The 22,019-nt window shown below is 56.0% G+C and overlaps 2 protein-coding genes across 12 annotated transcripts in view; one reads left to right on the plus strand and one right to left on the minus strand.

Annotated features, from left to right (window-relative positions):
• TNRC18 (trinucleotide repeat containing 18) overlaps positions 1 to 4,713 on the plus strand; it is a 44,441-nt gene extending 39,728 nt beyond the window's left edge. For all 4 annotated transcript variants that reach the window (XM_052680215.1, XM_052680213.1, XM_052680214.1 and 1 more), the window contains 4 exons: positions 87 to 1,375; positions 1,723 to 1,959; positions 2,390 to 2,464; positions 2,979 to 4,713. In XM_052680215.1, coding sequence (XP_052536175.1) covers positions 87 to 1,375; positions 1,723 to 1,959; positions 2,390 to 2,464; positions 2,979 to 3,185 — 1,808 coding nt within the window. In that variant the 3' untranslated portion in view covers positions 3,186 to 4,713. The remainder of the gene's footprint in view (positions 1 to 86; positions 1,376 to 1,722; positions 1,960 to 2,389; positions 2,465 to 2,978) is intronic.
• A 1,222-nt stretch (positions 4,714 to 5,935) lies between these two features.
• Positions 5,936 to 21,940, minus strand: SLC29A4 (solute carrier family 29 member 4). 8 transcript variants are annotated; one of them, XM_052680236.1, is made up of 13 exons: positions 19,261 to 21,940; positions 18,395 to 18,567; positions 14,080 to 14,146; positions 11,452 to 13,753; positions 10,059 to 10,255; positions 9,436 to 9,567; positions 9,248 to 9,361; positions 9,040 to 9,168; positions 8,839 to 8,913; positions 8,141 to 8,406; positions 7,923 to 8,058; positions 7,503 to 7,690; positions 5,936 to 7,261 (listed from the first exon to the last, which is right to left on the minus strand). In XM_052680236.1, exons 5-13 carry the CDS (start codon positions 10,216 to 10,218, stop codon positions 6,854 to 6,856), a joined length of 1,608 nt encoding a protein of 535 aa, XP_052536196.1. In that variant the 5' UTR covers positions 10,219 to 10,255; positions 11,452 to 13,753; positions 14,080 to 14,146; positions 18,395 to 18,567; positions 19,261 to 21,940; the 3' UTR covers positions 5,936 to 6,853. The 8 variants fall into 8 exon arrangements, with proteins under 8 accessions (XP_052536196.1, XP_052536195.1, XP_052536194.1 ...); XM_052680235.1 differs by having other exon boundaries at positions 10,059 to 10,228; positions 13,615 to 13,753; positions 18,395 to 21,940; XM_052680234.1 differs by having other exon boundaries at positions 10,059 to 10,228; positions 18,395 to 21,940.
• Between the last annotated feature and the right edge of the window lie 79 nt (positions 21,941 to 22,019).

Raw genomic sequence — 22,019 nt, forward strand, 5'->3', positions numbered from 1 at the left:
CTAATTGGGATTGCTGTCTGTGTCTGAGCTTATAGTGCCAGTCTCAGTGGATAATACCATGCCTATGTTTTTCTTCCCCTTTGCAGAAGAGGCTTCCCTGCCTGAAGAGAAGGATCAGGTGGAGCCTTCACCTGGTGCTTCTTCAGTCCCTGAGAAGCCAGCCTGCCTGGGCAAATCAAGTGTGAAGGGGTCGCGAAAATCCCAGCCGCTGCCTGCTGGAGGGTCTCCTGCCCCCACAGAGGAAAAACGGTCAAAAGCCAGTAAAATGAAGATCTCCACTAAGCTGCATAGCCCCCCACAACCCACTTACCAGCCTGCTGTGTTTGGCAGCATCCTCACCACAGAGCCCTACAGCGACCTCCCAGGGACGCTGACAGCCTTCGGCTCCAGTGATGCTTCAGCGTCGAAAGCCAAGGCCAAGAAGGGGAGGCCCACAGAAGAGGCACAGGAATTTGGTACCATGGTTAAGGCTCAGAGGAAGCATGACAGTGAAATCCTGATCAAGCTGGATCACGAGGGTGTGATGTCTCCGAAGACAAAGAAGATGAAGGAGGCGATGAGGATGCTGGAGGACTCGAGTCTGGCTGGTCGCAGAGATGGCAAAAGCCTCCTGGGGCTGGGCTATTCACCTGCAGTGGGTGCAGAGGGCAAGCAGAAATCCTCCCGAGCCAAAGCAGCTGAGGGGGACCCTGCCAGCTTTGGGGGAAAGTTTGATGGCTCGGCAGAAAGCCTCAGTGCCTCAAAGGACCAGGAAGACAAGACGTCAGCGCCAGCAGCTGTAGAGGAGTCTGAGAGCAACAGCAGTGACAGCAGCTCAGAGTCAGAGGGAGAAGAGGAGACTGAGAAGAACCGAGGGGAGGCTCAGGACAGCAGCTCGACCAGCTCGAGAGCATCCACTCCTCTCTCTTCCTCCAACTCCTCCTCCTCTTCCTCTTCTAGCAGCAGCTCCTCTTCCTCCTCCTCTTCCTCCTCTTCCTCTGCCTCATCAACCTCCTCCTCCTCAAGTTCCAGCTCCTCTTCCTCCTCCACTACAGATGAAGACTCCTCCTGTAGCTCTGACGACGAAGTAGCTGAGGCCCAGCCAAGTTCCTCAGTGCAGCAAACCCTCCCTCCCAAGCAAACCAAACAGACAGGGAAATCCCGGGCGTCCTCCCACCCCCAGAGCCAGAAGCAGCCGGCGCAGCAGCCGGCGCAGCAGCCGGCGCCGCAGCAGAGCGGCAACAAGAGCAGGCCCAAAAAACGTGAGGGCATCCACCTGCCCACCACCAAGGAGCTGGCCAAGAGGCAGCGGCTGCCGTCGGTGGAGAACAGACCCAAGATCGCCGCCTTCCTGCCCGCACGGCAGCTGTGGAAGTGGTTCGGGAAGCCCACGCAGGTAAGCACAGCCTTTCCCACTTGCCTGTGGAAAGGGAGCCTTTCCATCTGGGCTTGGCGATGCTCTGCTGGTGTAACGTCCTCTGCTGAGGCCGTGAGGAGGTTGGGGTCGGCCTTGGCTGCGTTGTGTCCCACACGGCCTGCCTCTCTGTCTTTTTTCTCCTGGAAATGGCTGTTGAGCATCACCACATCTTTGAGTCTCCATCAGCAGTGCTCAGGCTGTGGCGTGTCCTGGCCGGGCGGTGGCTGTGTCATTACCAGGCTGGGTCTGGCTTTGCCAACAGAACAGGGCAGGATGTGGGATGAGGGAAACCTGAGTTGCTCACCTGTGTGATCCCCTCTTGGCAGAGACGAGGAATGAAGGGGAAGGCCAGGAAGCTGTTCTACAAGGCCATCGTCCGGGGCAAGGAGATCATCCGCATTGGAGACTGCGCGGTCTTCCTGTCAGCTGGCCGCCCCAACCTGCCCTACATTGGCCGCATCCAGAGCATGTGGGAGTCGTGGGGGAACAACATGGTGGTCCGAGTCAAGTGGTTTTATCACCCAGAGGAAACCAACCCTGGGAAGAAGCTCAACGAAGGCAAGGTGGGCTACTCGCCTTTGCTGACAGGGCTGTGTTCCTCTCCCGAGGACAGGGAGAATTATGGCCCAGGTCATTGCTGGTACTGTTACAGAGTGAAACCATCATCTGGTGCTGGGGCTGTGGGCAAGCCTGATACCTCTTGATCCAGGGAAGAGTATCTGCTAGGAAATAGCTGTGTATGTCAGTCCAACAAGAGTTTATTAAGAGTCAGACCAAGACTTTGTGCAGTGTAAAACTGCTAGCCTGCTGCTCAGGAATGCTGAGCTCTGCATCTTTGCACAGTGTGGTTTACAGTAGGCTCTGAGTTTGTATTGCCTTGGGGTGGGGCTGGGGTAATAAAGGCACGTGTGGTGGGCGGGGGATGATAACATGGAAAATCCAATTAATTTGCTTTCTTTTTATTTCTGTCTTCTCTTTTTCTCCTGGGCACAGCGCTGGGATCAGAAATCAGGCAGGAGTCTGTCCACAGCTCTGCAGGCATCCAACCAGAGGAAGGACTTTATGGAGGTTGGTGCTGCGACTGCTTAACTGATGCTGCTGGGGAAAAGCCTCTGACCTTCTCTGGCTTTTACTTTTTGCCTCAGTTGTTGAGGCTGCAGTTCCCAGGACTTTGGACGGGTGTATTTGGGAGGATGGGAATCGCTGCTGGTGCTGGGTGTTGGGAGGAGCGGTGGGTCCCCAGCCAGCACCTGTCTTTGCATTTGCATCCTTGAAATGGAGATGACAAACTCTAGGCCTCTGCATTTCCCCGTCAGCACACGCTGCAGCTGTGGTTCCCTTCTGTGGGAGCTGGCTGTGCACAAGGGCTCAGGTTTGGTGGAAAGGACTGGTCACGTCCACGCTGCCCCCGGTGTTCCAAGTGTCCCTGCCTGGGCTTGCAGTGGGGATGGCTGGGGAGTTCTGTACGAGCACAGGCCCTGGACAGTCTGGTGGATGTTCTTGTGTATTACAGATGATGCTTTAATTGCTGAGAGTTCTAATTGCTCCTTTCTGTCTGCCTTCTTCCCTTCCTGTAACGCAGCGAGCTCTCTATCAGTCCTCTCACGTGGATGAGAACGATGTCCAGACCATCTCACACAAGTGTCTCGTTGTTGGTCTGGATCAGTATGAGCAGATGCTAAAGACTAAGAAATACCAAGACAGTGAGGACCTCTACTACCTTGCAGGGACCTACGAGCCCACCACGGGCATGATCTTCAACACCGACGGGGTCCCTGTCATCTGCTGACCGCCCAGGGAGCGCGAGCCAGCCCTGGGAAGGGACAGGACAAACTTGAGGACGTGCCTGTTCAGACGACATGATTGTTTCTTTCAAAGCTCATGACTTCCGTGTCACACTACAGACAGGAGAGTGCGAGAGACATGGGGAGGAAGGAGAGGGCTGAAGAAAGGGGCTGGGAAAGCGGTTACAGCAATCACGGAAGGTGCCGAGGGTGGTGGCGGAGGTGTATGAGCCTCAAGAATCTTTGGGAAGTGGATTTAGATACAGTGACCAACTTCTCCCTTCCTCCTTTTTGGTCCTGGAAAGCACATGGCTCTCATGATCATTTCACCAGCGGGATCCCCAGCGGGACGGATCCCCTCTGTGTCATTTGCCCCCATCAGAAGCCACCTGTATGTGGAAGGACACCTGCTGACCTTCTGCGTACGCTCCTCTCCGTCCTTATACCCCCTTTCCTGCTTGTTTCGCATGACCCTTTAGGAAGGACAGGGTGAAAGAGAAAGGAGATGAGTCTCTCTCGGCGCCTCGCCTCAATCCTCCCGGCGCCTTTTTGCGGTTCCCCTTCCCCTGCCTGGCAGTGGAGCACAAAAGGGCAGTGCTGGCCCCAGCATGGAGACGGCAGGAGAGGTCCTCCAGGCTGGAGGTGCCAGGTGAGCCCCTGTCACACCTGGGCTGCTGCCTTCCCATTGCCCCACATGGGCTGAGCCCACCTTCCCACTCTCCTGTCTCACAAAGGAGATGGAGGAGGAGGAGCAGGGGGAGAAGAGGGTGAGGCTTGCCGAACAACCGTGCGAGTGTGCAGAGAAGCAGGGAAGGAAACGACTGGGAGACGCTGCTGCGCTGCTCGGAGCAGAGGAGGCTGCAGTGAGGGGGTGCCTCCCGTGGTGGAATGGATTTCAGCACAGCTCACTCGGCTTTACCTCTCTTGCCTGCGTGGAGCAGTCAGCCGCCCGGCAGCCCTGCGCCTCGTTGGAAGGAACAGGGACGGCGCGTGGAGCCCAGCCGTGCCCTGCTGCTGCGTTTCCACAGCCGAAGCCCTGGCCGTCACCTTGGGCTTGGCCAGGGGAGCGCTCAGCTGTTCAGCCCAGCCGGGGGGGGATGTGGGAGGAGAGCAGAACCACGCAACATCCTTGCACTTACACGACGACTCCCAGGAGACGCACTGATCTTGGCAACCGGCCACTCGCACTGCGGGGCTGCGACGGAGCGTGGCTCAGCTCGGCCGGGAGCAGCAGCCCAGGCTGCGGTGGGGAGAGCTTGGACACGTTGCCGACCATCAGCCCGGTGCTGCTGCGTGCCGGGGGGCCTGGCTGGGCCTGCAGCCACCCCTCGCCTTCAGCTGGAACCACAAAGGTGCTGCGCCGTCCCACCTCTGCCCCGGGCGCCGCGCATGGTGACGGTTCGAACCTGTACAGTTTTAATGTACCAAAAGACTCCTTTAGCCCCTCCTGTATTATAAATCTTTAAATGGATTCAACTTTTTAATTATAAATATAAATATAAATATATATATATAAATATAAGCTTTTTAAAACTGTGAGGAGAAGAAAAAAACAAAAAAAAAAAAAAGGAAAAAAAAAAGGAAAAAAAAAAAAAAAAGGAAAAAAAAAAAACCCAACCAAAATAATCCAACCAACCACCACCAAACCCCAGCAAAACCCACGGCAGAAAACGAACACAGTCTGACGTTCAGAATATTATTTTTTATTTCCTGTTGGATTGTGATTGTAAATGATCTGGGAACAGGCACCCCCCCCTGTACTGTACCTGTAGAAGCAAATGGTGTGAGCATATTTTAACAGAGCGAGAGAGCGCGCGAGAGAGAGAGATTTTATGCTAATGTTAAATAGAAAGCACTTAAAACCCACTGCCTTCTATGGAACACGAGGATATTTCAGACAATCGAGAGGAAAGGAGAGCCAGGTTTTTTTTGTCTTTTGTTTTTGTTTTATGTTCTGTTCAGAGCGGTTTCTTTTTGGCATTCTGTTGGTCACAGAACCGTGTGAGCTGTTTTCATAAAAAAATGAATCGAGGAAAAAAAACCAACGACAAAAAAAAAAAAAACAAACCAACAAAAGCAACCCAGCGAAGCATTGGTTCTTTGTGTCGCCTTTCCTGACTGAGGGTTTCTCTCCTGCGCAGCCCTGCTGCTGGGCACGGCCCCACCTGGGCACCTCGTGGCACTCTGGGGGTCCCTGGCTGCCCGTCCCACTGTGGATGGGGGCCCGGGGGGGGCGGCCCTGAGATGTGGGATGGAATCTCAGGGCGGATGATGAGGCTGCGTGCAGCAGAGGGGGCAGAAGGAGGCCAACACCCCCCCCCCCCCCCCCCCCCCCCCCGAGCCCTGAAGGATGGATGGGGCACTGATGAACTGCTGGCTCTTCTTGTTCTCTTGCCCGGTGCCGCGCTGGGGGCTCAGCATGGTGTTGAGGGGCGTTCTGAGGTTCACAGCCTGCAGCCTTTGGGAGCTGCACCCACACTGGGTGCAGGCAGCCCCCCAGCATCGCCCCCAAGGCGATTCCTGCCCCAGTCAGCCGCAGTCCTGTTGCTGCCCTCAGCAGGGCTCTGCAGGCTGCCAGAGCTCCCTTGTGCTGTGCTGCAGCCCCTCTCCAGCTGCTAAGGACCTACCCTCCCTCCACCTGGCCCTAAGGAGCCCAGGGCGGCTGGCACGCAGCTCCAGTGCTGGCCCCCAGCCCCTCGCCCAGCAGCACAACCAGCAGAAGGGCTGAACCGCTGCCTCGGAGCACACAGAAGTATAAAGGCAAAACCAAAAAGCTTTTATTGATCAGGAAAGGCGAAGCCCGGTGTGCTGGCAAAGAAAGGAGGGGGAACCCTTCAGCTGTGCCTGGCTGGCAGTGGGGCTGAAGGTGCCCTGCAGCCCATGGCTCTCAGTTTTGGGAGGTGGGAGGATGCTGCTTCTGTAGCCCCAAGCCTTTCCCCCCTGCACCTGCCGGGGTTCCCGGCCCAGCAGTGTGGATCACAGAAGGGATCATTGCCAAGTGAGACACACGATCTGTGTTCAGTTTGATTTACAGGATAGAAGTTGGAGCCCAGCAGTGGCCCTGGGCAGCACCCAGCTCATTGCATTCCCCCCCAGCCCCCGCAGCCTGCAGGCAGACCCACAGCACAGCACAGATCAGAGGACAAGAGGAGAGGGCAAAAAAACTTTTTTTTTTCTTTGTTCCCCCCCTTTCCAGGCAGCAGAAGTGGTTTGGGGCTCTTACACAGCAATTGGAGTACAGGGGAGGGTTGGGGTCATGATTTCAAGCTGTCCTCAGGGGAAAGCTGCAGCACCATCACTAAGAGCCCAGCCCAGAGCCACCTTCCTCCCCTCCTCCTCTTCCTCAACAGCCCTCGACTGCTCTCTTCCCCAGTGCCATCCCCATTCCCTTTGGGATTCTGCCATATTTCCCTCCTGGGCAAAGGCTCAAACAGGAGAAGATCCCTCCCACCACCACCGCCCAGGGGGAGACCCCAGGAACATTGGGACCAACGACACTGGGGGCCATCAGCCCAAGAATTGGCTCCGCACAGCGCCCAGAGACCAGCAGGGTGGGCAGTGAGGGCCTTTGGGGACAGCAGCAGGGCCTGGTGCCATCCTGGCCCCATTGCCCGGTCCTGGGGCTCAGTACCCCCCCAGGAAGGAGCCGTTGGAGGTTTCAGTGTAGAAACAGCTACTGTGGGACGTACTGGTGAGGCTGTAGGCAAAATAAGCCACGGCTGAGCCCAGCGTCAAGCCCGTCATGTAGGACACGGTCATGGTGTTCCCTGCAGAGAGGGACAGAGGGTGTCACCCTGCGTGGCTGCCCCACGTGGCGGCCCATGGATGGTGCGGCCCTACCTGCCAGCTCCCGTTGCTCGGGGCTCACTTTGCCAGCAGCCAGGATCATGGGGACGCTGCCAAAGTAGCCGTTGGTGATGCCCATGAGGAGGGAGAAGACGCAGGGCCAGGCGGGGTGGCCGAAGGCGGGCTGACCGTTGGGGTAGACGCACATGATGAAGAGGGGGATGAAGACGACGCGGAGGCAGGAGTAGACGAGGAGGTGCGTTCCTCTCCAGTCGTAAGGCAGGGCAGCCAGGATCTGCAGGAGGGGCAGAGACCGGGCTGAGGGGAGAAGAGGGCGATGCGGCACCCGAAACAGGGCGGTGGGGAGGAGACAGGATGGGGGAAGGCCTGCATGTGGGAACCCAGCGTCGGCCGCGGTGGTGAACAACCTCGTGCTGGTTGGAAACCACAGCGTGGATGGCCCACGGCTCACTCACGCCCTCCTCCTCCTGAGGACACGCACAGGCGGTGGGGATGGAGGGGGCGATGCCTCCTACCTTGCCAACGAAGTCGGAGAGGTTGAAGATGGCCATGATGAGGATGGGCAGCCATTCCCCCAGCGTGCAGTTGTGGATCTCCGACTCCAGCCCGGGGAAGAGGCACAGCGTGATGAAGTAGGTCATGGCGATGGACAGCATGTAGGCCCAGATGAGCCGCGACACGACGTAGCGGTGGAGCAGCATGGCTGGTGGAGATGGGCAGTGAGGCTGAAACCCTGCCACTGCACAGCCCGCAATGCTCAGCTGCGGCTGAACAACGCTGAAAGCCGGAGGGGCTCCCAAAGAAGCATCCCATATTTTTCAACATGTATTTCCTCCCTTCGTTTTTGTGCACAAAGCCCACAGGTTGCTCCTCCCGCCCCAGGAAACACCCCATGACAGCCATCAGCGCCGCTCACCCCCGAGCCCAGCACCCACCTCTGAAGCTGGGCCAGCTCCTCTTGATTTGGGGTGTGGGCACATCAAAGCGCATGTAGGTACCGCTGCCGGCCAGCTCAGCTTCAGGGCCCGGGCTGCCACGGGGAGATGCCAGCTGTCCCTGCGGCCGGTCCTCCTGCACGGGGACAGGGGACAGGAGTGCTGAGTCCCAGGGAGGGAGGGATATGAGGGATCAGAAGGAGTCCCCCCCCGCTTACAAATCTGATGTCCTCGGCAGTGACGTCGTGGTGGACGCGGTAGCCCGTCCCGTGGTCGCTGGCCCTGCGGGGCTCGGGGCGGCCCTTGCGGGGACAGGAGGTGTAATAGCGGACAAAGCGAGTGCGCTTCACCAGGAGGTGAAGGATGAAGCACGTCAGCTCCATGCCGATGGAGATGAAGAAGAAGATGACGGTGTTCTCCTTCTCATCCGACAGCAGCAGCTTGGTGAAGATGCGGCTGAGTGAGATGATGACCCCGGCGGTGCCTGCAGGCACAGGAGTGTGTTGGTGGCAGGGCCCACTGGGCCCTATGGCTTAGGGACCTCCCAGCAGCCTCCCCCTGCTTTGGGTGGGGTGCTCCATGTGTAGAGGAGCATCCCTGGAGGTTTTAAAGAGCCATGGCATGAGGGACACAGTGGGCACAGGACGTGTTGGTGTCTCCTCCAACCTCAACGGTTCCATGCACATGATTGGACACCATTGGCCATCCTGCTTTGCTCAGGATCAGCCTGGGATGTTCCCAAGTTGCTGGCAACCCCAGAGCCACCAGGATGGGGACCTGGGCAACCTTCTCCAGGTGACCAGGGAAGCGGGACCAGATGGACACAAAGGTCCCATCCAACCTCAGCCATGCAGGGGCTCTGTGGTTGGGTGCTGGGGGCAGTGGGTTGCTGCACACGGGGGATGGCAATACTCACTCTCTCCTGTCATCACCCCCTGCGTGTAGCGCTTGGGCAGCAGCCCTGTGTAGCCATAGAAGCTGGATTGCTGCACTTCAGGAGAGAGGGGCAGAGGGGAGAAGGAGGAGGATTATGGCAGCAGCTGAAACACCGGGACTGGGGAGGGGGAACGGGACGTGAGGGCTGGCTGGTAGGTCATCCCAGGGGACCACAGCATACCTGTGCAGCCAAAGGCCACCACCCCAACAGCCACCAGGTTGATGGCGTAGGCTTGCCGTCGGGTGAAGAGCTCCAGCCAGACGTCACAGATACTGACGAAGAGCAGGGGGCCCAGGGCAAAGAGGTAGCCTGGGGGGAGGGGAGATGGAGGTGTGTAGGGGGCAGCGGGGAGGCAGTGCTGCCCAGGGACACCGAGATCCCAGCTCACCCACGGAGATGCGGGTGTGCAGGCTCAGCAGCTCCACCAGCGCGTTGTTGAGGATGACGGCCACCAAGGCCACCAGGATGTAGGTGAGGCTCATGTCAAAGACTATGGAGGTCCCTGCAGAGAGGAAGGAGGTGGGGGCTCTGCCCGGGTTTGGGGAGCAGGAAGGGCTGCAGCTGCCGGAGCCCTACCTGGGTATTTGTGGTGCAGGTAGTCCACATCCGTGATGAAGCTGTTGTATGGAAGGAGAAACCCAACGCCAGCCAGCAGCATGGCAAAGTAGATCCCATGGTATCGGTCCTGTGGCTCGGGGTCTTCAGAAACTGACCCAAAAGGGAAAGAAAGAGAGAGAACTTGAGTGGCACTGCCACACTGGACTGCATCAGATGAAGCTGTGGGGCAATGAACGCAGCTTTCACATCAGGGGGGACGTCAGGGCTCAACGTGTCCTGCAAGCAGCCCTGCAGCTCTCGGGAACAAACACCCTCAGCCTGGAGAAAGTCCCCCCAGAAATGAAAGTGTTTAAGAGGGAGGCAGAAAAAACACCAGAGCTGAGGGCTCTGAGTGCTGATGGGTTTTTAAAGCAGCCCCAAAACTGCCGGTGTGGGGAGAGACCTGGTGAGTACCAACCACAAAGCCCAGTACGACAGGATGCTGTGGTGACTACAACAGCAAGCCCCGAAGAGACATTAGTTGACGTCACAGCATTTCAACCCGTTTGTGGCTGCAAAACCATCCCAGGATCTCTTACATGGGTGGGAAAAGCACGGGGAGAGGCGGCTCCCTCCCACCCCATCCCATCCCCATCCCTCACCCGGCTCCATGAAGGTGAGCACGCCCTTGGCCTGGCTGCCCCGCTGCAGCTCGTCCTCCTCCAGCTGGTAGCTGTCGAAGCTGAAGCTCATCACCACGTTGCCTTCGGGTGTCCCCATGGGGCTCAGCTCCTTGAGGCGCTCCGTTCCCACCGATCCCATCGTGGACGGTCTGGGGAGGAACAGGGGAGACCCCAGGCTGTGGGTCACAGATGAGCGACGGTCCTGGTGAGTTTTGGTTCAGAGCCCAGGGGTGGAGACCACACCAAAGGCGTCCTAAACCGAGCTTCACCACCGGGCATCCAGCGGCACCACCCGAAATGCCCTCCGTCCCCCGGGCCCCGCTCTGCATTACCGGTGCCAGTCGCTAGATGCCAGCCTGCCCCGTGCCCGCTGCCCACCGACCGCCCTGCAGAGACGAAGCTCCGAGGAGGCGGCAGGACGAGGCAGGCAAGGGAGGAGAAAAAAAAAAATCAATTCAAGTGATTTGTCTGATCTCTTTGCAGGGGCACGGAGGTTTTGCAGCCTTTCCCTGCTGCCAGGATGGGGGGGGTGCAAAAACAGAGCCTGCAAGTGCAAGCCTAAATGCTAAAACGCATCAGGCAGAGCGGTGATGCTGTGGCCCTGAGGCCATGCAGAAGTCAGAGTGCTGGGGGGCAGGTCAGGGTCCCCGCCATACCCAGGCTGAAGGCAGCACGCATCCTGGAGCCCCACCAGGGCACATTTCAAGTGGGAGCATCGCTCTGTCTCACGGCTCACAGGGGATCTGGATGACCCCATCCGCCGGTGCCAGCCCAGGAGATAAACCCAACAGAAAGCACCTCCCAGGGTGCTGGCAGAGCCCAGCGTGGGGCTTTTATCCTCTAAGAACCCCCATCTGGAGACGGTTGGGAGCACCCCAGAGATAGCAGTGCTGCCCCGAACTTCTCCGTGGTACGGGATGAGCTGCACAGCCCCCCCTGCATCCCCACCCCGGGATCAATCTGCCTTATTTTCCCTTTTGGATTTACAGGGAGGAGGGCCGGGGCCTGTCACCTCTCCGGGTGGGTGCAGAGTGAGGGAAAGAGCAGAGGATGCTTCCATTGGGGATGAGCTGATGATGATTGTAATCGGGAAAAGGGTCCTTGCCAAAAGGAGGAGCTTCCACGGGGGATGATTTTATCACCGTGATTATTTTGTTCTGGCAAAAATAAAGGCTCCCCATCTTGGGGATTCATCAAACCCCACCGGAGCAGATGCGCGGTCGAGGCGAGGATGCCGGGGAGGAGAGGTGGGTCTGAGGCAGGGGTTCGTCTCCCTCCCTTCCTTCCCTCCCCTCCGCCCAGCCCCGTTTCCCCCGCCAGCCCCAGACAAAGCCGGTCCCGTTCTCACCCAACAGGTCGGCACCGCTCTTACCTCCCTCCTCCTCGCCAGCTCTGCGGCACCGGCCCTTCAGCCGCCTCAGCCCCCGGCGGATCCCCCCGGCCCCTCCATCGCGGAGCTCCGTTCTCGGGGTGGGGGCACCGGCACCGGCGAACGCGGCGACTCCGAACGGGGGCGGCTCCGTCCCCACCTCCCGCCCCTCCCCAGCCCTCCGCCGCCCCTCCCCGGCAGCGATGGCCCCGAGGCGCACAAATGGCTTTTCTGCCGAACGGAGCGCCTTCACGGCCCTGCCTACAGACGCGGCCCCATAGGGACCGCCCCTAGGGACCGCCCGCAGGTGCGGGGCTGCAAACAGAGCGTTCAGCGACATGAAAAACCGTTCCTCGTTTCCTTTAGGGCATTCGAGCTTTGCTCCCGTTGCAGGGAGCTTTCTCTTCCCCTCCGAACATGAGACGGGGCGAGGGGTCCAGCATTGGCAGGTCCAAAGATGGATGGATGATCATAGAATCAACAAGGCTGGAAAAGATCTCCAAGATGAGCCAATGCCACAGTCCACACATCACCAGTATTTCCCACTAAACCACCTCCCTTGGCACAACATCTACACGTTTCTTGAACAGCTCCAGCAAAAATTCTGCGTGCTGAACAGAGGGATGGATGGATAAATGGATGAGCGTACAGAGAGGATGGATGGATAGAAGTACGGAGAGGATGGATGGATGTACAGTTATGGTGGACGGCTGGAGAGGTGGGCAGATGGATGGAGAGAACAGACTGATGGACAAATGCACCACAGAGGTTGGGGAGACATCAAAAATCACTGTTCCAACTCCCTGCAGTGTGGTGGTTGCCACCCCTCCTGTCCAACCTGGCCATAAATGCCTCCAAAGATGGGCAAGATGGAGGCGATGCAGCATGCAGAAAACTGAAGGGTTGTGGGGTCAGAGAATGGGGAAGCCCCTTCTCCTCCTCATCACTGGGAGTGGAAGTGGGGAACCAGCAGCGTGGAGTGGTGGGGACACGAGGCAGGGGAAAGGATGCACGTTCCCAAGCAGGGGCTGCATGCAGGGACAGCACGAGCATCACACCCTCCTGAGCAGGGCAGGAGCCCTCAGCCCCAATTGGGTTCTAAAGATGGGGGACCCCCATGACCCCACCCCCAGGGCAGGGATGGAGCAGCACAACCCTAAGAGGCACCAAAGAATCCCAGCTTGGCATCAGCAGGGTGCGAGCGCCGCACGAAAAGAGCAGGGCGAGCTGCAGCATCTGTGCACGGCTTTCCCCTGCTGCCTCCGCGCTGCCGGCAGCGTTACTCACCCAGCAGCCATCCCAGCTCTTCTGGCACACAGCTAAGCCAGGGGTCCCATAGAAGCTGCAGGGCCTATAGAAGCCCCCTCGCTCACGTCAGCATCCTCATCACCTTGGAGTGGATCTGGGGCTCTGGGAGGTGCTGTGAGCACACACCTCGAGGCAGCAGCCACTGATTTTACCCTGAAATCACACAACCCCATCATCTCCAACTCAGGGCAGGAGGAGTTCGCCAACTCCCTTCAGCTCAGTGCTGCCGGAGGTGCAAATCCAAAAAATGACCCCAGGATATGTGCACAGGGCTGAAGTGAGGCCACAAAGCCTTGCTGTTTGCAACACAGAGGCAGGGCTGGAAGCAGGCATGGAGCCAAAGCTGCGCTCCCAACCCCAGCAACAAGCGCACAGAAAGCTCTGTGGCTCAGGGCAGCCCTGCCACGAATCCCTTCTGAGCGCTCTCTCCTCTCTTCACCCTCCCAAAAGGCAGCACCAGACCCTGCTGCCCTCCCACAGTGCCCCGTGCTGCTATGGGGCTCAGTGCTGCAGCCCTGAGCTGGGTTTTCCCACTGAGCTTTGGCACTCTTCAATTTTTCAGCCGGACCTGAATAATTCAGCTGTGATGGAGCTGGCACAAGGGCTGTGAGCTTGGATGCTCCCCGGGTTTCCGCTTGACCCACTTTAAAGGCTCAAAATCCCACCAGCTGCAGTGCTCTGCATGCAGCGGGGCGATGCTGGACCAGTCCCAGTGGCACTGGGGACGTCCCACAGCTCAGATCCAGGGCCTCCCCTGGGCCATCAAACAGCAGAGCATCCCTCACCACATGTCAGTGCTTCGGGCTGCAGAGCACAGCGGTTTGGAGGCATTTCCTCCCTTTTCCATCAGGGCCTCACCTCACTGCTCCGAGCGCTGATTAATTCCACCGGGAGGAACGAGGTGATGCCACCTCATTTGGCCGGGAGATGCTGGATGGGGGCAGCCTCCAGAAATGCTCTTCCTTCCAGCAGAGTTGGGTTTTGTTACTCGTCATCACTGCAGACGTGAGAGAAAAGAGAGCCCTGTCAGGAGCATCCCAGCACACTGCCAAAGCCATCCCACAAACCCACTGACCCCCCTGAGCCCACAGCCCGGCTCACTTCCATCTCTTCCACTTCACAGACCATGATGGTGCTTTCCCCATTCAATCCCCTCCTGGAAACCCTTCTTTAACCAACACTGCAGCCCCCCCATCCTTCCCCCAGGGCTGCACTGAAATGCACACCGACCCCCCGGCGTTGCTTTTGCACAGAGATATTGGGGATTGAAGGACAGCACTTCAATTTAGGGGTTGCCCCATTACGGCACATGGCTCTGCTCACCGCTGCGCCGTGAGGGCTGCAGGAACCAGGGGGGACCTCAGCCTTGTTCCCCTCCTTTCCTCTTTTCCTGTTGGAACAAATTTGCATCCCTCGCTAATTAATCCAAGATGAGCTGCTAATTCAGCTCCTTGATTGCAACTTTGCATAATCGCTGCACGCACACACAGCACGGGGTGGGGGGGGATGTGAAGGAGACAATCAGCACTGGGTGCACGGGGGGGCCCTCCAGCAGCTCCCACTCATCTTTACAGGGCAGGTGGAAAGCAGAGATTTTCCTCCAGCAGGAGAAAATGGTGACACCCCGCAGGATCCACCTTCGAGTTGCTTTTTCCCCCCATGCTGGGGGGGCTCCAAAGGACCCCCAGAACAACCTGAGCTCCTCTGCATGTGGTGCAACCACAGAGCTGGAGCACAGCACAGCCCGGGGGCCATTCCTGGAGATCAGCACATCCCGTCCTCCCGTCTCCACGCTGCTCCAGAGTGAACCCTCTGCTGGAAGGACCTGCCAATCGCACCCCACACACAGACTGCATCCAACCCCAACCCAAAGGCCCCCCAGCCCAAGCACCATGGGCTATCGCAGCAGAGCCCCGGTGGCACTGTTTGGGGGGGTGAAAATCTTCTTTTCCTGTCAGCAATGCCCACAGCCCACCCAGGCTGCACAGCCTTGCTGTTGTTGACACGCAGGTTGTGCCCTGCTCCACCTCTCCCATCCCAACACAGACCCCTACAAACCACCCCCCTCCAAATCCGGCACTGCACCCCCCAGGCTCCCCATAGAGCATCAGAGCCACTTCCAGCCCCACAACCAGGGCACCCACCCCCCACAAACCGTGGCACACACGAAGGGTTGGCCTCCATTGGCACACACTGCACGTTCCCACCTCACAGGGGGGAGGATTTGCATCAGCTTTGGGGAGGGGGAGCGCAGCAAACAGCGGGGACAATGGGGAAGTCAATGCATTAAAGTGCTTAAGGGGGAAAAAAAAATCTGATAAAGGAATAAACCGGTTAAGGGAATACATAATTCACAGCCCAGTTATTCAAATCCTGCCTTAGAGGAAATCCTCTTAGAGTGATCACCTGATTGTGTGCTAAAATCCTAATTGAATAAGAACAGAATTATGTATTTATGCCATCAACTGCACAACCAGCAGCACATGCAGCTGTTTGCAGCCAGACCTGGGGGGGCTGCAGGGCCAGCGCTGCTGGGGGGGAGTGGAACCCCCCCAAAAAACACATTAGGACCTCCCCCTCCCCATAGAATCATATTGGGGGTAAAGGAGCTGCTGAGGGGGGAGGAGGGGGAAGAAGAGTGTTTTTCTTCCCATCCATCACATCCCCTATAAACACAGCCATTTTTACCTGCTTCCCCCCCTCTTTTCTCACGCTGTGGCACTGCTCTGCTCAGGTCCAGCTCCATTTAAAAGCTATTTAAGGAACAAACAAAGCACAAATCCAGCCTCCCAGATCCCCAGCCCCATTGCTCCAACACAAGCTGACACGGCTGCAGCACTCCGGAGGTAATTGAATATCCCAGAGTGCAGCAGCTCACGCGGCACCAACACAAACAAGCAGACACTGAGCATGGGGCCGTGCCCTGCAAACAGCTGAGACAACAGCACAAGAGCTCAGCACACCCCAAAGCAGGCAGGCAATGGGCTGCAGGTTGCTTTTCTTCCTTTTTTTTGGTAATATTTGATTTACAGGGCCTTGATGTGCTGCAGCCCGACGGCAACGCGGAGCTGCAGGGAGGTGGGGATGTTTTGCCTCCTGGTGTGAGGAGGGGGGCCCTGGAGGATTGGAGATGGGCTCAGGGTGTGCAGCTGCAGCAGGGTTGGCAGTGGCTGCTCTTTGGGGCTTCAGAGGCCATCTTCCCCCACTCATCACTTGGCTTCCAACTCCACTTCACCCTCTGAAATGAGTTACTGAAAGAGAAATCGCCACCCAACTGCTTGAACTGCAAATGGCCTCGGGAGACATGAAAGGCTGCTCGGCCCCTGAATGGTGAAGAAGGAAAGGGATGAGGCTCCCACCTCTGCCTCCCTGCTCTGGGTTTTGAAGTGGTTTTGGGGTGAAAGGGAAAGGAGATGCTCAGTGCCACCCGATGGGGTGCTGAGGGGCTGCAGGGTTGACCTCCACAACTGCCTGGGGGGAGGGAAAGGCTCACAGGCCCCAGCAGTGCTGGACATGCAGCATCCTGCACTGTTTGCCAGCCCTTTGCAGCTCTGGGGCTGGGCTGAACACGGGGCAATTTCCCCCATCCTGTTCGTGGCACGCAGCAGGGGTGCTGGGAAGGGGATCTGAGCAGCAGATCTGAGCTCTGGGATGGATGGAGAGCAGAGAAGGGCTGCAGGGAGGGGAAGGGATGAAAGAAGGAGGGATGGATGCGATGGAGGCTCACTGAGGAAGGAGCAGGGCTGCTCCGGGCCGGGCAGCACACCCCATCTAGCGGCTGCTGGGCGGCAGAGCCCGGCTGCCCCCGACCCCCAGCACAGCTCCGTGCTCATGGTACTGTGCTAGGGGTGGGGGGGGCACCCAAAGGTGGCAGCCTCCATGCCGTGCAGAGCTGCTGCTCTGCATCGCTCAGCACTCCTTAGCACACCTCACAGCAGCCCATGCCAGCCTGTGGCTCTCTCAGGGCTTTTTGCCCCTGGAAAAGCACTCAGAACATCACAGTACTGTCAAAACCCTCTGGCTTAACATCATGGGCTTACCTGGATTTTACAAATCTGAAATCCTTTATTATGACCTCACTGTGCAGCCTTCTAAAGACTTACTGTTAAGAAAAGAAAGTGCACCCAGGTGCTGGAACCGCCAGCATCAGATTTCCTCACCTCCAGCAGGTTGGGCAGGAAGCCCTCATTAGCTCACAGCACACCCTTAATTAGCTGAAGAAGTCTCTGCTAAGGGCCTGGCAGAGCCGTGCAGGACAGAAGCAGCACAGGAGAGGTGTGTGCTCAGGGCTGGATAAGCACACACATGCAAGACCACCGGTCTGAACACAACCACAGCTGCTTGCTCCAGTGGTACAAACCCACCATCAGGATTTCCACACCAGGCAGCATTCTGGCCTAAAGGTTCACCTCTGATGATGCTTTGCAGTGATCCACATGCAGGGCAGCAGAGCAGCAGCCGCACCTCCTGTGTCACCAATGGGTCCAGGTGAGCAATCCCACCTTGGGCACGGGGACAGAGGTGCCACCACCTCACCTGGAACTCACTGCCTCTCACTGAATGCAAACAGCCTCCTCTGATCCGCAGCTTGCTCCAGGCAGAAGAAGGGAAACGTCATCAGCAGCTGAATGAACAGTTTAGAATCACTCATCCGTGCTAACACAGCTGATTCTGCCTGCAGCAAGGGGCGGCACATAAATGGCACCAGCAGGAAAACATTGCTCTCCAGAGCCAGATCAGGAAAGGAGACGTCTGCAGCTTCACTGAGTTCACTGCACAACAGCCGTGCACAAGAACGAAGACCTTCCATCACCGTGTGCTCCTCCACCACCAGACAGCAGGCTCCCTCTGTCAGCCACCCTGCTGGGAGGGTTTGCTCACAGTTTTGCAAAGGAAAGGAGGCACGCAGGAGATGTCGCCTCACCCACCTGCATGGCTCACTCCAGAACTCCCCCCTGGGCTGAAGGTGAGAAGCAGCAAGCTCTGAGTGACAGCACAGCAAACAGGGAACGTATGTGGAAGCACTGCTACAGATGCAACCCACAGAATGAAGTACAAAGGAAGTCACCTAAACTCACCTGAGGAACAGGAGAAAAACACAAACCCAGGTCCGTCAAGAAGAGCGTTAGGGAGGAGGAGGATTGTGGTTTCCAGCAAAATACACCAGAAGCAGCTCAGCTGGTCCTTCCCCAGTCTCAGCAAAAGCCAAGCTGAGTTTCTTGGAGAGCTGCTACACAGCAAAGACTGAAGGCTTACTACTGCTGGCAGCTGGGTTCGGGTCACATCATCCAGAACACACAGCATCACCTTCAGCTCATCCGGCCCCAACTTCAAGCAGCACACGGAAGGAAGACGACACCGAATACTTATCACAACACATTTAATTGCTTTATGCAGTTATAAAATTACAAAGAGCGATGGGCCAGCAGGGAGAGCCACACACCTGGGGAGGCGGAATGTCAGGCAGATTTTTCCACTTATCAACAGAGATATTGAACAGCAGGTGAGAACTGCAGGATGCAGTGTGGTTTTTTATTTGGGGGGGTGCAGAAGCAAAAGCAAACAGATCCAAGTAGAGAAAGGGTTGAGCTGATGCCCCAAAGGAACCCGGAGAGGTGCAGGTTTGGGAACAACTCACCACTCCTGAGAAACGAGTTGGACACATGCAAAGGCAGCAGGGAAGGCAGCACACAACTGCTGCAGCAACAGCACCAGCACACCTGCAACGAGCACAGCTGCAGCTGTTTGCAAGCCAGGATGACAACTTCTCGCCCATTGCTTTCAAGGCAGTGGAAGGTGGGGTTGGCCAATCTGAAGTGTGGTAAAAACAAAGGCATGTTACACTTTGAAATAATTGGAATTTGCTCAATTCCTCTCGTTGTGCAACTGGAATCTGAAAGGCTTCGTTTACAGTCTGAGCCACGCTTTCTTCATTGCAAGCCTTCCTTTGTGCAGCACAGACTCCAGAAAGGCTGCTCTGCACATGTGCAGATGCCATTCTGCCTTGCTCTCAGATGTTCACATTAAACCAAGGAGACTGCTAGCCAGGACATCTGGAGCACAGAGCAGGACCTTCCAAACAGTGGTTAATCCCCACCACTGCCTTGGACAAAGCCTCCTGTTGCTCTGCAAACACCAGCAGAACACCTGCATGGCTGAGTGGTGCACTGAGCAGCTCAGCAAGCTACAAGAAGGAAATTCTACAGTCTTAGTGCACGCTGCCTTGGTGCTAATGCCATTATCAGAGCCAAGAGAGCACAGCACGGGACGTAAAGCTTTCTGCTCATCAGCTCCTCAGGTCTCTGTGCTAACATAGCCAGACCTGGGGGCTCCTCACTCCATCCCTCCCTTTTTCTATTACACTCAGGTCAGACACACGTTTCCTTCATGGTGACACCCGTCCCTGTGTTCAGAGCTCTCGGAGATCTGCACTGAGGCCCACTTGGACAACCTCTCCCCTCTGCTCCCAACCAATCTCCATAGAAATAGGTGTAAGGAACTCACCCAGGACCCGGGGTGCCAGAGGGAGAACTCACACAACTGGTCTTGCTGAACAGAGCCTCTGAAGATACAGCCTTTGCTAATCTCATTGCACTTCTCACTTCCTGCTCCTCTGCCAGGCCCAGCCTTGTAACTGCTAGATGTGTATCTATCGCTCGTGTTTTGGAAACTCTGACATGAGAAGAGTCCAGAGCAGATAAAAGCTGTCTGCCTCAGCACATGAAAGATGAAATAGGGTAAACACACAGCTGTCGAGACAGCAGCAAAGCGTGCACACTTGCTATTTGCACATCAAGTGAAACAGCTCTTTCCCTACAGTACTCACTGGGAACGGATCCCACCGCAATTTAAGACCTGAGTTTCAGATTCCAAGTTTAAAAGCATTTCCCTCCTCCCCTCTCCACCCCTCCCCCAGCTTTGGTTGTTTCTGTTGTCCATTTCTGTCCCTAACACTTGATGGGGGTCAAGAGGTACAGCCCATATCCAGAGATGCTCACTGACACAAAACAAGCACTGTCCTTCCAAGGAAGGTCAGCCGAAAATGAGAGGCTGTGCAGTTGCCTCCAGGCTGCCCTGGGGAACCTGGGGCTGTAGGACCATCAGAATAGAAACACTTGGCACCACCTGATCCATGGAGCAGCAGAGTTCAGCTCCACACTCAGCTGCAAACAGCATTTCTGGTATGTTTAAAGGGAGGGAAAAAAACAAGTATGCACTCGTGTCATTGGGATGAAACCCCATCCTGAAGGGATGGAAACTTTGGCAGCATACTACAGCAGGGCAGTTACTGAGGGAAATGAGATTAGTTGTGTTTATCCAAGGAAATAAATATATCCTCATATTTGAACACCACCATCAGCTGGGACCACACACCTCCTGCTCCATCCTAGCTCCATGTTGCTCACTCACCTCAGAACACTTCTACTTTTGCTAAGGAGACCTTCCTTATTAAAACAGGAAAAAACCCCACAACTTGAACAGGCTTCCAATTAGAAGCAAAGCAAACATGGCTCACAGTGTCACCAGTCAGTCTGTGGCACAGCACACAGCAGAAAACTACGGTGAATACGGGATCTCCCAGCTCACCAATGCAAAATACCCAGACATAAAAACTAAGAAAGGATAAATATCTGTATAAGTACCTCAGTTTTTTGGCAGTAAAGGATAGTAAACACATTAGAGGTGATAGCAGTATCTTGCTATGTAATATGGCCTTTGTTACAACCCAGAAGTTTTAAAACTTGTGCTTAGCATACCTGCCTTGCTCATGTGTGCTGACTGCTGAGCTCTGTAGTCTGTGCCAAGCCTCCAGGTACATCATCAGCAATGTCACCAGCCTTAGTGTGGAGCAAGCAGACATCTGACAGCTCCCATGGGGTTCAGTGTGCCAGCAAAGCTCACATTTAAGGCTTGTGTTTTACTCTGCAGTGAGATGCTTCACAGAAAAGCTGATAGCACTAGTAAAAAAAAAAAAAAGAAAGTAATTCCAGATCATGGAATTTAGTTGTCAGCCAGAGCTTAAAGTTAGGAGACCGTGTGAGATTCCAGCACGGCTCAGCAGCTTGCTTTGGATGTGCTGAATCGTGGAGGGGATGCCACAAACTGATCAAGTCAGCTGTTTAGGACAGCCAAGGGTTTTCAGAATACACAAGCCTGATCCCTTACTTCCCAGAAGTTTTGTAAGAATGGTAACAGCAGCCTTGCTGACACAGGTAGCTCCCTCAGGCAGGAGCCATCATTGTTCTGAAATGGAATGGAAGCCCACCTCACCACAGAGCTCTGGGAAGAACAGCCACAACTGACTGCTTGACAGCAGACCTGTTAGTGGCACCCAATCCTAACAGCACCTAACAGTCACCGTTCAGCAGTGGTAGGAGGTTCACACACACAGTGAAGTCAGGCTTCTGCCCTCAAGATCTGCAGTTTCCTCGTCTACTTCTATTTTCACTTCTTTGCAAACAGGCAGCAGAGCCAAGGGAAGCATCCCACAACGCTGCACAGAAGGCAAACCAGGTTCATTTTGGCAAAGGAAAGTCACACTCACCAGGTGCTTTGCTAATCGTTTGCTCACTAACTGTTATCCACATAAGAGAAGGCACATTACAACCCTAAAGACAGACTGCAGCACTGCTCAGCCTTGGGCAGCCCCAGGCAGGGTCAGGGCTGTTAAGGATTTATTCCAAAGTTGCCAGAGACAGCCAGTCCTTGGGGAGTAACACAGGAGGTGCTCTGACAGAAAGGGAAATAAAAACAAGAGCAAGGTTATCCAACAGAAAAGAACCCAGAAGAAAATGAACCTTTTAAAATCATTTCTATTTCCACCAAAAGCATCTGGAAAAACCTTCACTCTCAGAGCAGTGCAGTCAGCCCCAAGCTGAAGAGAAGAAAGGATTGAGAGTTATGCCTTCCAGCTGAAAACCTTAAGGCTGTTTAAATAATAGGGCTGCCACACCCTGCAGGAGCTTCCATTAGTCTGATAGAATCATTGCTTTGGATAATTAATAAAGGTATAAAAAAAAAAGTTATTGCTACTCTGCCAAGGAAACAGAACAACCTACAGGAGAGAAAGTGCATCCCTAAAAACCAAACCAACACAAACATCAGCCACCGTGGGCTACAGATGCCCAAGTACCAGAGGTGTACAAAAAGCCTCTAACAATTCCTCCTTCCTTCCAGCTTTCTTCCTGCAGCAATTCTCTTCCTCCCTGTAAAGGCACTTCCTAGATTCTACATCCTCACGCAGGGAAACATTTCCAGTTTTC

This window comes from Tympanuchus pallidicinctus, unplaced genomic scaffold (genome assembly GCF_026119805.1).
Source record: "Tympanuchus pallidicinctus isolate F22 unplaced genomic scaffold, pur_lepc_1.0 scaffold18, whole genome shotgun sequence".
NCBI lineage: Eukaryota > Metazoa > Chordata > Aves > Galliformes > Phasianidae > Tympanuchus > Tympanuchus pallidicinctus.